Source organism: Chionomys nivalis, chromosome 25 (assembly GCF_950005125.1).
Source record: "Chionomys nivalis chromosome 25, mChiNiv1.1, whole genome shotgun sequence".
In the NCBI taxonomy this organism is placed as follows: Eukaryota; Metazoa; Chordata; class Mammalia; order Rodentia; family Cricetidae; genus Chionomys; species Chionomys nivalis.
Genome location: NC_080110.1, coordinates 34827464 through 34845094, shown reverse-complemented (window position 1 = coordinate 34845094; position 17631 = coordinate 34827464). Strand labels below are relative to the sequence as shown.

At 44.3% G+C, this 17631-nt stretch overlaps 1 protein-coding gene across 2 annotated transcripts in view; it reads right to left on the bottom strand.

The window, feature by feature from the left end:
• The window catches only part of Srgap1 (SLIT-ROBO Rho GTPase activating protein 1), a 284359-nt gene that overhangs the window by 24535 nt on the left and 242193 nt on the right, over positions 1 to 17631 (bottom strand). For both annotated transcript variants that reach the window (XM_057757527.1, XM_057757524.1), the window contains exons 16-17: positions 6501 to 6606; positions 3158 to 3382 (exon numbers count right to left, since the gene is read on the bottom strand). In XM_057757527.1, coding sequence (XP_057613510.1) covers positions 3158 to 3382; positions 6501 to 6606 — 331 coding nt within the window. The remainder of the gene's footprint in view (positions 1 to 3157; positions 3383 to 6500; positions 6607 to 17631) is intronic.

The following is a 17631-nucleotide window of genomic DNA, read 5'->3' as shown; positions in this document are numbered from 1 at the left end:
TCAGGAGTGAGGTAAAGTGAGATGGAACTAGACACCTGCGGTCCTTCTCACACACAAGTATAACACACACACAGGTTCCCATGGAAACACTGTAACACACACGTGTATAACATGCACATGTATAACATGCACACAGGTTCCCATGGAAACACTGTGTAACACACACGTGTATAACATGCACAAGGTTCCCATGGAAACACTGTAAACAGAACATTCTCTAGTCCATGCTACCAGCTACAAGGCCATTACAAAGGCCGTTTTGGCAAAAGCAGCAGCAAACATGCTCTGGATCCAGTCCGCACACACTGGGTATCCACACACCTTGTCTTTTTGACACAACAGAGAAGGCGGCAGCAGATCGTACTGACAACAAGCCTACACCAGGGGAAGTGCCGAGCATAGCCCCCACACCGGCCTCAAAGTAAATAAGACTGAAAATGAAGCGATGTGTCTCGGCATGATTGGATTCGTTCACTTACTCTCCCAGAGGAAGACTTTAGTTGGCACCTGTCATACACATGCCTGTCAATATTGCTGAACTGAATGTCGTGTGTAACATTGCCGCTACGGCACAGAACTGGAGTACAGCGTGCTTGGCTCTAATTATGAAAGCAGTACTTCTGGAAATAGCAACACCCAATTTTCTTTCCTTTTTTTTTTTTTTTGGTTTCTGACAGGGTTTTTCTGTAGCTCTTGTAGACCAGGCTGGCCTCAAACTCACAGAGATCCACCTGCCTCTGCCTCCCAAGTGCTGGGATCAAAGGCGTGTGCCATTACCGCCTGGCTTTAATTTTTTTTAACACCCAGTTTTCTTAACCACCACACTGCATATGACTTAAGTGGGGGGAAAGAAGCATTTTCTGTTATTTTCTTATCTCTTAGGTACTTGTTCCACATCTCCGCAGTCTGGGTAAGGGAATGGGACTCAGTGGTCTCCTGAGAAGGGCGCAGAATAAAGAATGTAGGCGTGTCTCCTTCAGAGCTACCCTGGGAGGACTCACGTGTTTGGAACCAGATGTATCGCTGTTATGATGATTCCACTGAGTCCTTCAAAAGTCATGCATTAGAATTGGAACCCCAGTTCCCACATGGATATTCTCAAGTGGGCCCAAGTGGGGAAATTCAAGGGCGCTGAGGTCATGGCAGGGTCACAGAGTTCTGAGCATGCTCTGTTCTCGTCCTCACCATTCGATACTGTCTACCTTGTTAGGGAACAGGAAGGTCTCCCTATGAGACCTCCCAGCCTCTGTAACTGAGAAGTTCCCTTCTTTCTAAATGATGTCACAGTAACGGGGAATAGACCAAGATCCCTGGGCTGTTCCCAGTTACTATCAAATACTATCAATACTAAATATTAACCTTTAGGTGTACTCATTGACCTCTTATTTTGAAGAGTATTCATGATAAATAAATCACTGATAAACAAGTGCCCTGATAGCCGGCATAGCAGAGGGCCTCAAGGCTGGAGCCTTCTTTTGTTATTTATAATTTATAGAAAAATGACTGAAACACACATATCAACAATCAAATACCAAGCACAGATTTTAAGATTTCTGCCTTTTAGGGTTATTCAATTGACTCCACTCTCACTCACGTACTTGGCTGGGAAGTGACACCATGTTAAAAATTTTTAGTCTCAAAACATATTACTATACACTTGTTCATAATAACCCATACCACTATAATACTTATTTGTAAAAGTGAAAATGAAAATAAATAAGAATAAAAATGTATTTGATTGATGGAGCTCCCATGAAAAGAGAGTATCAAGATATTTGTCCTGTAATCAACCTATCTGATTAGGCTGGGGACACAGATTAGGCCATGCACACACAAGTGTTTGATCCCTGGCACTGTGAAACCAAAACCCAGACCCAAATAAAACCCAAGAATGGAAATGAAGTCTGTTAATTCAGTTAGTCATTGTTTCTTGATTTAGTATAGTACTAAAAATTAATCTCTAAATCTCTCTCTCTGTCTCTGTCTCTCTCTGGCATCAACATTCCTAGGCTTTGTCACTGTGTCTCTCTCTGAGACAGATTTCTCTATGCTGCCCTGCCTGTCCTGGAACTCTCTATGTAGACCAGGCAGGCCAGTACACGGCTAAGCACACCCTTATATAAACAAACTCTTTTTTTTTTTTTTGGATTTTTTTGAGACAGGGTTTCTCCGTAGCTTTTGGTTCCTGTCCTGGAACTAGCTCTTGTAGACCAGGCTGGCCTCGAACTCATAGAGATCCGCCAGCCTCTGCCTCCCGAGTGCTGGGATTAAAGGCGTGCACCACCGCCGCCCAGCTAAACAAACTCTTAAAAAAAACACAAAAAAACAAAGCCCTTATTCTTTACAGAGGCCCAAATAGGTCAAACTTATCTACAAAAGTCTGACAGTATGCTTCCAGAATAAAGCCCCCATTGCCATGGATTTCACTGTTCTAACTTAAATGCTATTGTTGCTGTTTATTCTTTAAAAAAAAAAATTAAAGCATTGATATAGCTTATGGGCAATTCGTTTTATTTTATTTTGTGTATGTGTATGTACATATGGTGTATGCATGCTTATGCTGGTGTAGTGGCTCATGTGTGCACAGAGAAAGAAGCTAGAGCCTTGTGTGTGTGTGTGTGTGTATGTGTGGTGTATGCTGGTGTAGTGGCTCATGTGTGTGCACGGAGAAGCTAGAGCCTGTGACCAGTGTCTTCCTCTACTGTTTCCGTCCTTATGTTTTTTTTTTTTTTTTTTTTTTTTTTTTGGTTTTTTGAGACAGGGTTTCTCTGTGGTTTTGGAGCCTGTCCTGGAACTAGCTCTTGTAGACCAGGCTGGTCTCGAAGTCACAGAGATCCACCTGCCTCTGCCTCCCGAGTGCTGGGATTAAAGGCGTGCGCCACCACCGCCTGGCCGCCCTTATGTTTTGAAACAGGGTCTCTAACTGAACCTGGAGTTCGCTGTCTGGAGAAGCTGGACAGCCAGTGAGCTCCCAGCACCCTCTGCTTTTGCGCCCCAATGCTGGAGTTACAGACACAATGCTGTACCTAACTTTAATGCAGGTGCTGAGGATCTGAACTCAGGTCATGATTCAGCAGCAAGGATATTAAACCCCTCAGCCCATCATCCAGTCGGTAGCGATGTGTCCCTGAGAGGGAGGACTCTGTTGTGGACTCACCAGTAGTCGCCCCCAGCCATACACTTCTCATACACGGGGCCATCCAGCTCTTTAGCATCTGGGAAGATGGTCTCATGATGGATGATGATGGTCTTCACGATTTCGTTCACGTGTGCCTGGCAAGATACTTGGTCCTGTATTTCTGGAACAGGCATCAGCGTTGGGCCGAAGCAGATGGCCAGATTGTAAGGGTCCATCATGTTCTCGTCGCTGTACTGGGAAAGGCTGCAGACAGAAGCAAGAAGAACTTGTCAAAGAGGAGCTGGGGAAAGAGAATGCTTAATAGGATACTTTGTATTTTGAATTTATTTTACTAAAAAAAGTGTGTTATGCATTTGTGTGTGTATGTGTGTGCATTTGCGTGTGTGTGTGTTTGTGTATGTGCACACATGACTGTGCAGGTGGCCTATGGAGGGCCTACGGGCATGTCAGGTCCCCTGGAGCTGGAGTTACAGGTGGTTGTGTTGAGTCACCAGATGTGGGTGCTGGGATCTGAACTCACATCCTACGGAAGAGCAGGGCAATCTTCATGACCGAGCCATCCCTCCAGCACCCTTACCTCATATTTTGAAAACATGGATTAAACAAGTTATTTTTTTAAGTCCTTAGAGGAAAAATGATATCCACCTAATCGAACCCCAAACAGAGTAAGATGACTACGACCCACTAGGTAGGAAATGAGGGGAACAAACATCCTCTTTGTGTGAGGGAGAGGCGTTTCCTAAAGTCCTGAGTCTAAAACATCAGCTGTAACAGAGATAAGGACCAAGAAGAGCGTTTCACCCGTAAACATTACGGTGGAGGTTCACAAATGTGGCTCTAGTGGCTCTGCGCTCTGCTGTCCAATTTCCATAAAGCCATACGGTCATGTCTTTACATCTGCCTCACCTCTCAAAGGTATTTTAGTTTTCAACCTCCCCCCCCCCTTAGAAATCTTGTAAAAATTTTTGTTTTAAAAACTAGAATAAAAGCCCAACCATCTTTTTTTAAAAAACTTTTTTGAGGAGGTGAGGAACACTGTGAGTTGATAACCTTCTGTGTGTGTGCCCCTTATGCCACAAAAGATGCTGAAAGGAACAAGACAAAGGGCAAATCCTTAATTCTCTTATTGTTCCATCTAAGATACGAAAGCTCTGGGGACATTGCTGGGTGTCTGAGACTAATGTCTAAACTCAGTATTACAGATATTTATGATATATTTTTATGAAATATTATAGCTATTTCAAAAGCGACTCCCAGCCAGCCAGCTCTTTAATGTCTGGCCTCTAACACACAGGGAATTTGCAATTCTTTGGAGAGTTTAGAGGCATTATCTCTCAGTGTATAGAATGTCACCCACAAAAGGAACTATAAAATGCAGGTGAGCAGATGACAAGTGGAAGGAAAAAGGAGACTCAGCTGCCTTTGTGAGATGGTGACAGACACAAAGAATCTATGACACCACCCGACGTGACACTTCAGTCCTTAGTGGAGAGAAGATAGTGGAGAGAGAGGAAAACGCAAAGAATGATCCCCACGGCTACCATATGCCCTTCCCTCTGCCATTTCTCAAATATACAATAAAAAAAACCTTCACATTGTCACCAGGCAACTGAGTGACAGATCACCTTGAAACACAGGGTCAGGGGAAGAAGCGAGATTCAGAATAAAAGCTGTTAAATTTTCAAAACTCACACCTGAGTTCAGTGGGAAGAGTAAGGCTTCATTTTTCTAGGTCTTTATTTTAGTCTGGGCTTGAAGAATATAAACTTGAGTTAAAAACCTGTGATTTCCAAGTTTTGATTTTACAGAAGAAAAGAACAGTTGATCCCTGGGCTGAGGTGGGGGCCCTCATCTGTCCTTAGGGGCAAGTGCAGGCATCTGTGAGCAGAACCAACAAACAGTGCCAGCTGCCCGACTCAGGAGACATTTGCCATTCAATTGAGCTTCACCAAGAGTTGCATTCAGGCCTCAAGAACTTTCTTGGTTGGAATACTGCTTTCCTAGGTCATTGTGGGTCATAAGTTTTGCTCTGGAGGGGGCTGGAGAGATGGCTCAGCGGTTAGGAGCACTGACTGTTCTTCCAGAGGTCCTGAGTTCAATTCCCAGCAACCACATGGTGGCTCACAGCCATGTATAATGAGATCTGGTGCCCTCTTCTGGCCTGCAGGCACACATGGAAGGAATAAAAATAAATAAATCTTAAAAAAAAAAAAAAAAAGTTTTGCTCTGGAGTGTCAGAAAAACTCACAGAACAGCACTGCCGGCCCCCTGGGGGTACACATCAGTCGAGGGAGGGGAAGCACGCATTTTCAAGGCAATCCTGGGCTCTGATAGCTGCTTGGGTGACCAAGCTTAATCAAGGGTAGACACAGGTTATATCAATTTTCAGGTAGCTCTTCTCTCCAGATGGTTTCCTACCATCCTTTGGGAATGTTTTAGGTACCCTAGGGTGAGCCGCAGAGCCTCGCTCCATTCTCCCTGTATGCGATTCCCTAGTGTATACTCCATGGCTCTTGTGGCCAATCTGAGTGGGTTTGATTTTAGAACTAGCTAGCAGGGTTGTCAAGAGTCTCTGTGGCTTCTGTGAAGGCGAAACGCCATTGAATCACAGGTGGAAAAAAAAATCCCGATTTGAAGAAGGGAGAACCCGTACTAGGTTGAGAACACATCACTCTCTGCTCACTTAGCAGTTGACTCTGGAGTCATGACCTTCTAGCTGCTTAACTGAAACCTGGCAAAGCAAAACGATGTTTAGATGGCTCTGAGGGAGATGAGCCTACAGTGGAACCCGCTCAGCAAGCAACATCACTGAAAACCAAGCTGCCCAATCAAGAGTAAAGTTTTGAAAACAATATAGTGCTTTCTTCGGATTCCTGTTTCAACACAGTAGCGACTGCAAGACAAATACTTTCTTCTTGACAAGGACTCAATACAGCGAATGTGTGAAAATTCTGCTTTTGGATTGATGTCTAAGCCATCTATATTCCTCCTCTATCCTGGCTACATTAATTTTTTTTTTTTTTTTGGCTAGGAGAAGGTTGTTCACATCATTTTGACAAAAACATTAATGACATGGGCTCCGCATGGAAGTTGGAAAAAAACACATATTTCACTGGAAAGTGTTATTTATAGCAGTGTTCTGGATATTTTGCATTTACGGGCAGCCACGGTTTCTCCAGACTTTTCATGTATCATAAAAAGGCCTTGATCTCCCGAGGTAAAAAATGTGCCCTCAGCTTACATTCAATCACTCCCCTTGATTCTGCTGATGGATGGGACTCCACGCACATTGCATAGCACTCAAGAACACAGAACACAGGCTTCCGCAGATGGCATGTTGACAGGACATGGGGGTACTTACTGATTGAGGAAGGCAAACAGATATCTCATCACGATAAGGACCGACCTGGGCAAGGTCAGGAGCAGTTTGCGGATGTGAAGCGCTCTCTCATAGAGATTATCTATTCCTGCAGGACAGAAGGGGACACGGTCAGAGGCCCTCCGGGTCACATTTAGAGCAGATCATTGCAGGGCCCCTTTCAGGGACACACCCAGACAGCAGTACCACCTTGACCATCACAGGAAGCAGTCACTTGTGTGCCACCATCTCGGGGGGTGGTGCTTTCTCTGACCCACCAGCATCTGCTGTTTTCCCTGAATTTGCTGCCCTTACCCGCCTTCCTCTCTCTTTCTCTACCCAGTTTTTGAGAGAGGGTCTCATGTACCCCCGATGACCTTAAACTCAAAACCCTTTGGTCTTCGCTTCACAAGGGTCGGGGTAGCAGGTGTGTACCACACTGGTTTGCTTTATGTGATTGCCACAGTCTTGGCCTTGAGTTCTTTATACATTCAGAAGCAGCTTCTCTCCCTGTGTGAGTGCTATATTTTGCTGCTCATATGGTCCCAATGCCTTCTTGCTCTTTGTGAACTAAGCTAGTTTTCTGAGATATAGCAATATTAATGCCTATCTGTCTGTCTATCTACATACCTATCTATCCATATATATTAACATATGTTTATATATAAACATATATAGATATATGCACACAAACATACACACACCAATGTATGTCTCTATCCATCTATATGTATCGATGTATGAATATATATCGATACATATAGATCCATATATAGATATATACACACAAACACATACATATATTAATGTATTATCTATCCATCTAGATATACCAACATATATATCTATATGTCAACACATACATATATATCTATATACAGATACATAGCAATGTATCTATCTCAGTGTTTTGAAATAGTTTTGAAGCTTTCCTATGATTTTGCATTATGGTTGCTCCATGACTGTTCTGGAGGTACCGATAAATCAGACCCTGTCCTGAGCTGCTGGCCCACGTGCTTCGCTCTGTCTCTGGTGGGCCCATCACCGAAGATCTCACTGCTCACGTCCCTGTAGGTTTCACCACGTCTCACTCGGATGACTATGACGCTCTCCTATCTAGTTCCTCTTAACTTGTGGTGCTCAACCTTGACTTGAGGTCACATGGGGAGGGGATCAAAAGCACTGGGATTCTTTCACGCAGCCAGGGTTGGAAACCGTGGCCCTGATTACTCGTACGAAGCTCATTTTCCCAGAATTCTGAGTGCTGACTCAAGCTGCTTTCTATCTACTATCCAAGTGGGCATTTTGTTTTACCCTCCATGCAGCTGAAAAGGTATAAAAAATATATGACTATTTTTTGCTCAACCACACAGCACGTAACTTATCAGGGTGAGTGGGAATGGACATTCCGGCTCTGCCACTGAGGATGCCCAGCTGGAATGAAGCCTGCTCATCTCCTAGGAAACAGGAGTTCAGAAACCTTCTACCGGAATGTGACAGTATCATCATATGGTTAACATTCCTATAACACTTTCATCCTTTTAACCCCAATCAATAACTAATAGTGTGAGTGTAGTTATCATGAATTGGATATGGATAGTTCACTTTCTTATGTGTAATGTATTTTGAAATGGGTAAAAAAAATCCACCATGAATTGGGGTGGGGGAGGCAACACCTACTGAATATAAATACATATTCATTGTCCAAGCAGTGGTCTTAAATATTTCTTCTGGAAGGAAAAAAGTATGACCTACTTATTATTTTTAGATTTTAAGCAGGTATATAAATTCAGGCCTCAAGAATGAAATAATTAAGTTGTCAGTATTGCCACTCAGTGTAGTCCCAGTGAGATCAAAACAGAAGCCAAGAATAGGCAGTTTACCTCCTACCACAACCTGGAGTGGAACCTGGGAACTAAATACTTGAAGTGATGCTGTCTGTGAGCACGGAGACTCTTAAGTGGGGAACCGTGTATCCAGAGCAGTGCGGATGCTGCGGGGGGGGGGGGGGGGGGGGTATGTCAGGGATTAGCTGGCTGAAGGCTTATCATCGAGCAGTTTAAAGAGTCTAAGGTTGTTGCTGCTTTCTGTTAAAAAGAACAACACCTCCCCCCCAATAGTAAATTATATACATTATGCTCAGTTCTTAAAAATTAACATCGAGGGCCGGAGAGGCAGCTCAGTAGTTTGGGAGCTCTTGCAGAGGATCCAGATTTGGCTTCCAGCACACACTGCCTGTGACCCCTGTCCTAGGAGGTCTGATGCACTCTTCCAACCTCTCTGGGCTCCTGCATGCATGTGGTGTACATACATTTATGCAGGCACACGCACGTACATATAAATAACAAAAATAAAACAACTGGAATTTAGCAGCACTTCCCCACTACCCATTAGAAAACTTTAAGGAGGCTGGGGAGATGGCTCAGCAGTTAAGAGCACTGATTGCTCATCCAGAGGCTCCAGGTTCAATTCCCATCACCCACATGTCAGCCCACAATTGTCTGTAACTCCAGCTCCTGGGGACATGACGCCTATGACAAAACACCAATGCACATAAAATGCAAATAAATCAACTTAAAAAAAAGAAAACTTGGATTAAATGACTTTATGTTCATGCCCTAAACCTGCTACAAGGTTTACTATACCCATGGGGATAATACATTGCAAAGATAAACTGTCTCACTGCTGTTCCCTTTGCTGGCGACACAGAAAAGCACCTGCAGGTTCTGATGAAACCGGGAAAAACCGTGGGCCACTTTCTATTGAGGATTTTGTGGGTTACAAGAGCTAAATCTTTTGAGTCTCCAAGCTAATTTTCTTTTCGACATTAAGACTGAACGTATGAGACAGAAATTTAGCAATTTAAAGCATTTTTTGGGGGTCTAGATGAGAGCTGAAAACAAGGGTCAGAAAGGAAATAACACTGCTTTCCAAAGTGGTTGCACCAGTTTGCATTCCCACCAGCAATGGATGAGTGTGCCCCTTTCTCCACAACCTCTCCAGCAGATCTGAAGTCTCATGATCCAAAGGAGGAGCAGAAGGAGAGAGAGCATGAGCAAGGAACTCAGGACCACGAGGGGTGCACCCACACACTGAGGCAATGGGGATGTTCTATCAGGGCCGGGGTCTGAAAAAGCATGGGACAAAACCGGTCTCGCTGAACATACGGACAATGAGGACTACTGAGAACTGAAGAACAATGGCAATGGGTTCTTGTTCCTATTGCACGTAATGGCTTTGTGGGAGCCTAGGTAGTTTGGATGCTCACCTTAATAGACCTGGATGGAGGTGGGTGGTCCTTGGACCTCCCACAGGGCAGGGAAACCTGCTTGCTCTTTGGGCTGAGGAGGGAGGAAGACTTGATTGGGGGAGGGGGGGTAATGGGAGGTGGTGGCGGGGAAGAGGCAGAAATCTTTAATAATTAAATAAATTAATTAATAATAATAAAAAAAACAAAAAACAAAAAAAAAAGAAAGGAAATAATACAAAGGCCGTCACGTATAATTAGCCCCCCCACCCCACCCGAGACAGGGTTTCTCTGTGTACCAGCCCTGATTGTCCTGGAACTTGCTCTTGTAGACCAGGCTGGCTTCAAACTCAGAGATCTGCCTGCCTCTGCCTCCCAAGTGCTGGGATTAAAGGTGTGTGCCACCACAGCCTGGCCTGTATAATTATCTTTAATGTCTGTGCTATCTCATAAAGGGAATGCCACTCCAGAGGTGAAGCAAGGTGAGGTCACAGCCTCCGGAGGCATTCGTTAGTCTTATGTTATGAACCTCTTGCATGGATTAAGACCCTCTTCATCACTCTGTTCTAAACTCAGTCTCTTTTTTCCTGGAAGGCAGTTTGTACATGAAATTCACAGCGACACTATTTATAATAGCTCAAAAGTGGGAACAACTCAGATATCGGTAGACCACTGGATGGATAAGTATAATGTGGCATAGTCATGCACTGGAAAATTACTCAGCCATAAAGAGGAAGGCTATTCCACGGATGAACCATGAGGATGCCACTCTAAGCAAAGCAATCCATCCACAAAGGGACAGTTATTAAAGGATACCATTTACATGAGTCACCTATATTATATAAAGCTGAGCTACAAGGCCTGGGGAAGAGAAGAAAGGGACAGCTGTTGTCTGATGGCTTCCAAGTTTCTGTTTGGGAAGAAGAAAACATTCTAGAAATAAACAACGACAGTGGGGTTCACAGTGCTGCGAATACATTTATTTTACCGCACACCCAAAGATGGTGAATTTGGTCGTGGATTTCACCATAAAAGAGGGCTAACTGGGGAGCCCATGGGGTGCAAATGCAAGACTTAGAAATAATGGGGCTAAAAGAGAGACTCTGAAAAGACGACAAAAACTACAGCACATGTACATCAGGGTGAAAAGAAACACTGCTGGCGGCCTGGGAGCTGCTGCGAATGCTTCTGCACCCAGGCCTGGGTCCTACAATGGATGCCTTGGTGCTTCCTGGTGGGCTGCACAGGAGGATGTGTGTGCAGCCTACAGGAGCTTAGCTCTGCTACCAACAGCCCACTTCCTCTTCTGAGTGCAGTTAGCAGGGCCGAGTTTGTGACTGTCACCAACACACTGATTAACGCGTGCTTCTAGTTGGCAATTCATGGTCCTTCAGTTGTACTGGACAGAAAGACGGATCGTTTATTCTCCACCCAGGAGGTGGCAGGAAAATCAGACTTCATTTGGATTTCTTTTAAGCTGGGTTTTGTTCCCACAATAGAAGACATCACGCAGTTAGGTAAAAGTGGCATGCATCTAATCTTGGTCATACATGCAAAGCCCCAAGGTGAACTTATGATCTCTTCCTAGCGATTCAGGGATCTCATGCCAGTCTCCCAGCTTCACAGTAGGGTGACAGCTCTTATGAGCATGTGTGTGAAAAATGCCCCAAACTGGAGCGACTTGAGGAAACAACATCAAGCCCAAATGGCCACTGTCCCCTCGCATTACTTCTTTGGTGGCACTCTTGTTAAAATATTTATCTGCCAGGACACAAATAATAAACCACAAGGCAGAAATTTCTCCTTAGGCATGAAGACAAGGGAAGGAAAGCTTTCGGTGGCCACAGGAAGGAATTCGAAAAGCAGGCACATGCACGCATGTATTTCTGAGCCCCAGAGACCAACCATCAGCCTGCAAGATGAGGTTACCAATAGCAAGGTATGAATCAGTTGCTCGTATGGATAGAAGGGAAAGAGACAGCGGAGGTGTGTGCTAATTCACACAGAAGGGTTTCGCCTCGCCGTCTCCTGAGTGACCGCTAGTTTGCAAGGGAAGAGAGAAGGCACATGGTGTAAACAGATGTTGGGCTGACTTCTGCATGTGAAACTGCTGCCTTCTCCTCTCGTTCAGCAGCGGCCTTTTATCTAAACAACAAAAAATAATCCTGGATCAGCTGACTCACACTGAGCACAGGAGAGAAGCTGAGCCTTCACTTAGAAAGCCTTAGACATCTTCACCTATTGCATACACGCAGCTATTAAGCATTTTCAGAGATCAAGGAGCTCTGAAGAACACAATTCTGTGACATCAAATAGAAATGGAGAATCAAAGAAAGCCATGGGGTACGTCAGGAAAAGCAGACATTTTACAACAGCCATAACATACAATGTCTGGAAGAGTTCAAAAGCTTGAGGGCAGAGCCGAGCGATGGTGGCGCACGCCTTTAATCCCAGCACTCGGGAGGCAGAGGCAGGTGGATCTCTGTGAGTTCGAGACCAGCCTGGTCTACAAGAGCTAGTTCCAGGACAGGCTCCAAAACCACAGAGAAACCCTGTCTCGAAAAACCAAAAAAAAAAAAAAAAAAAAAAAAAAAAGCTTGAGGGCTGGAAGGATGGCTCAGTGGATAAGGACACTTGCTGCTCTCGCAGAGGACCTGGGTTCAATTCTTAGGTAGCTCAATCTTGCTCTGAGGGAGGGGGTGGGGCACTAGCTTCTATGGGCACCTGCACTTACATACATAGATACAGACAGACAGACAGACACATAATAATAATAAAAGACTTCAAAGGCTTTTTGCCATGAAAGAACCAAGAGTGGACAACAGATACATATACAAAGAAAAACAACATAGTATTTTGTATGTTCCTAACTCTCCAGACCCAATACAAATGTGTAAAAGTAGGATTTGTTACATAAAATAAAAGCCATCATATGACGAGTAAAAACCATATTAAAAGTATAGACTCACAAAGGTAGCAGATCATGATATAATGTAACTTCTAACAGCATTATTAGGTTACAATCCATACATCATATAATACCCATTTAAAAAATAAATTTAATGAACTTAATATTCCAGTGTTACATGTCATCTCTATCAAGTTTAGAATATTTTCATCATTTTGAAAAGAAACTGCATACTGATTAGCTGTTACATGGTATGATGAATTCTTATGGAAAGCATGCAGAATTGCTCATACAATGAGTTATTATTTTCCAGTAACATAGGGTGAGTATCTGATTATGATACATGCTAAGACAAAGACCCAGTTACAGACACCAAAGGTGTATGAGTCCATTTATGTGCAACAACCAGAAAAGGCACATCTATAGAGAAAGAGAACGGACTTGTGGCTGCGAGGGCTGGGAGTGGTTATGGCTACAGTTGAATAAAAAGTGATTGCTAGGGTTTGTCAATTGGGATTTTTTTTCTGGGATAATGAAAATGTCCTAAAATCAATCATGATAATGTTTGTCTAAAACTGAGCAGACTAAAACGCTGTGCCCTGTGCTCTCCGGTGGATGAACTATACACTATAAGAACTACTACAGTTTGGAAAGGATGCATCATGTATGTCGGTACTATGTGCAGAATCGGAGAGGAGCTGCCATTCTCCCCATGTAGAGGACCAATGGATGTTCTTATTTAATAATTTCCTACAGTGACTGTAGATTAATTGCATATTAGCTAGTTGTAAAAAGCACGGACTGCCTACTTGATGGCTCCGAGGAATTGCTGATTTTAGGGTGTAACAGTGGTATCAGGGTAATCTCATGTGTTAACACACATCATGTTTATCACACACACATTGTTTCTCAGTGGTTTTCATGCTGCTGTTTAACTCTGGGCCGTGGGATTATTATTTTGTTCTATGTGCTTCTAAGCCATTTCCAACCACTTTGAAACGATCCCCCACTGTTTTGTGATAAGAACACTGATGGAAAAAGAATTTCTCATCTCCCAGAGATGCATACACACCATACATGCTGTTATGTCACAGGGAAGACAGCTGAGGCCAGCGGAGCTAGACCCACCGAGCAGCAAGAATTGTTAAAGCTGGGTGATTAATTACAGCGAGGTCACAGGGTTACTGTTTCCTGTAGATGATAAGGAGGAGGAACACACAAGCAGTAAGGACAGCGTACTTCCACGCTGGCTTCAAAAGCACTGTGTGCACACGGATGCACAAATGCTCAGAATGAACACATCACTGCTTCTCTTTGGGTGCTGGCTTACGGGGGTGGGGGAGAAGGAAACGACAGTATTTTGTCCTGTGTGCTTTTTGTGTATTTTTAGAATTATTTCTATGACAGGAAAAATATCTGCTGCTACAAAAATGTTTTCTCATGTCTAAGAAGTCACCTAAATGAGATACGTTATGCAAATTGAAGTGCAAATGTTTCGTCTGGGCCCACAACCAGGCTGGGGCAAAAAAAAAAAAAAATCCACGTCTTCCTTGAATAATTGCTTGGCTGTATACCTCAGGAATCCAGAGCCATGCTGCCCAGACCGCAGGTGGGACCTAGGGCACTCAGAGCCATTCAGAAAGCAGCCAGTTGAAAGAAGCAAAAATAAAATTGTTTGGGTGAGAAACTGAGAAGCAATGAGGCCCGTCATTTTCCAATGTATATTTAATCTGATTTCATCATGTGCTCATCTGGGTAAACCATCCTTTAGAGGAGGTTTCCAGCGAGCTGGGGAATGGCTCGCGTACGTTACCCACAGAGAATGCTGCTACACCCCTTCCCCCTCTACTACATGTGTCTAAGCTTCCCAGGAGGCTCTGCAGAGACACAGAGAGAGGCAGGATAGCAACTCAAGCACACACGCAGGATTCTTTCAAACAATCCAAAAATAGGTAAGCAGAAAGCGATTGGTGTTTCAGGAACCTACATAAGCTCCGAGGAAGAATGAAAGGGAGACCTTCCCGTGTGAACTGTCATATGAAATGACCGTAGTAGGAAAAATCAAACCAATCACTGTGACTCAAAATGTCACAGGTAAAAACGGCCTATGACCCCGAGATTTCTCCCCTCTGAAACTTTTGCTCTCAGCATCCCCAGCAACACTAGCTTATGTTGTAGACATCCATAACCGTATTTATTCTCTTTCTTGCTAGAGTTTAACTTTCTTGAATGCAAGAATCGAGTCCTGGAGTCATCAGAAAGCTCTGTGTTTTGAAGTCAGATGTCCCGAGTTCAACCTCTGGGTCTGAGTTAAAGTCTAGAAGTCTGGCTACAGTGGCGAGAACCTGTAATCCCATTACCTTATGGGGGGAGATGGGAGGCCGAGAAGGAAGGCAGCCCCAAAGCTGGCAGAAGAGTGGGCCTGGAGTACATAGCAAAGAGTCAACTAGAGAGATCCTGCTTCAGTGGAGGGGAAGGAGAGGGCCAAGTCCTGAAAGCTGTACTCCATACATATATGCTTCATGGTTCGATCTGTCTGTCTGTCTGTCTCACAAACAGCAACAGCGGCAACACCAAAATTTGAGCATTGATGAATACGACATCAGAGTGGCATGCTACTCTCACATTTAAGCCAACATACCACGGTCATGTTGGTAAGAACAAGTGTTGATCTAGAGATCAGTCAATATTAGCCAGAGTCTTCTCCTTTTAAAGAGGCTAGTGATCGGAAGAAAAGGGGCTTGTTATATAAAGGGGATGTTACATAAGGAGAGATTCAAACATGCGTCCTTGAAAGTCCTTCCATGCTGAAGAGCTGTCCACTAAAAATAATCAGACTTATTAGGAAACCATGACTGAGGGAGACTGCTCGGCACATATGGGAGTTCGCAGCTCGACTAAACAGTTAAACCCCGGGCTGCAAATGCACCCAGATGTATGCAACCCTAACACTTCCTGAGTCTTCTGTAAGACGTGGTTCTTGGAATGGGGATGCAGCTCACTGGTGGAACGCAAGGCCTGGGTTTGAACCTCAGTACTGGAAACAAAACAAAACAAAGCAAAAAGTCCACTGACCACCAGGGAGATGGGTAGATTGCAAGTCTGACAACCTGAACTGGATCTCTGGATTCCCCAGTGGAAGAGATAACTGACACCTGAAGGCTGTCCTCTGGTCTCACATGTACACCATGACATGCGTGCCCTACCATCACACACACACATGCACACAAACACATACACATATACTTATATAAACACACATACACGCACACACAAAGAATTCCATATACTTCTCATTTTCTCCGTCTTAGTCTGCATATTTTGGTAAGCTCAATTTGCTGAAAAACCTTGAGTTGGAACCAAGTTAATGTTTTGGACAGAGCAACTTCATTTCTACAGGCACCTGAAGAAATTATGCCAGAGACAGACATCTGGCAGAACAGACTGGTAAGTGGCTGTATCAGGTACTGGCATGTGTGACCTGGGCTTCCCTGAGGCACAGCTGTCACAGAAATGAGGACTGGTGACACCGATAGAGGCTTACTTTGTCTACGCACCACGTTAAACACTTTACCTGAGTTGTCTAATTTTTTCTTCACATAGACTCTATGAAACTGAAGAAACAAGTTAGTTATTAAGATTAAGCATTAACCTTGGCCCAACTTTAGAAAGCTCGCAAAGCCAGGATTTGAGCCTAAATCTTCCTGATCAGGTGACCTCAATTATTAATACCAACAATGGAATGCTGCTTCTCACCCTGAAAGCGTCAAATGACTCAATGATGTTAACTGGCCATGCAGCCCCATGGTCTTTGTCCAGCTGTTGCATTTGATTGACATGATATATATCCTCAGGAAACCACAGAAAGACACAGGTGACCAGACTTAGCTTCTCTGGTACAGACGTGAGGAACTTTCTCGACATGACCAGCTGGGCCGGCAGTCACTGCAAGGACTCAGGCTATGAAAAAACCATGGGATGTTCATACCACTCACCCATCCAAATTCCACACAGGGTATCTACCTGGAATGTCTGTGGAGTCTGACAGCTGAGTCTGTCATACACTGAGAGCCAGGACTTCGCTGATGCCAGCAAGGGGACTTCCGGTGCTAACTTGTGCTTCTTTTCATTTCAGCTTTACCAATAACAATGGACTCAACACTTACTGTGTACTGAGAATTAACCGTGGCAAGTGTGGGCTACAAACCTGAACGTCTCAGCAGCCCTCCCCAGCTGCACAGCCAGCCACGGGCACCGCATTGTGAAGGTGCACGCTTCCTGGGATCTGAATGTATTACACATTGAGTTCTTACAGCCCTGTGGTGTACCAAATAAGGCTCTGCTCACTGCACCAATGAGAGACAACGGCGAGGCAGGCTTACGGACTTTCTACCGTCACAGAGATGGAGAGCCTGTGGTGAGCTGAGATGTGAGCCCAGGCTGCCTGTGCAAGGCCTGGCTGCTTGACCTCGACCCTAAAGACATTGTCTTGTGGGAGGAGACAGAGACAGATTTATAGAAGTACAGTGTGGACAATGGGAATAAGAGAAGAAAAGAGAAAGAAACGGATGCAAATGTTATTCTGGTTTATTTTGTGAGCTTGATATAGTCATTGGGAAGACAGAACCTCAACTAAGAAGGTGTCCCTACTAGACTGGCCTGTAGGAAAGCCCTCGGGTCATTTTATTGATTAGTAATTGACGTGAGAGGGCCCCAGCTCACTGGAGGCGGTGCTACCCTAGGGTAGCTGATCCTAGGTGAAAGGTTGCGCGAGCCATAGGGAAAAAGCCGGTAAGCACTGCTTCCCACTGGCCTTTGCAGCATCAGCTCCTGCCTCTGGATTTTTGCCCTGACTTCCGTCAGCTCTGGCCTGTTAACCTGGAAGTACAAGAGGAAATAAGCTCTTTGCTCTCCAGGTTGCTTTTGGCTATGGTGTTTTATAATAGTAACAGAAACCCTAAAACAGATATATACAGTAG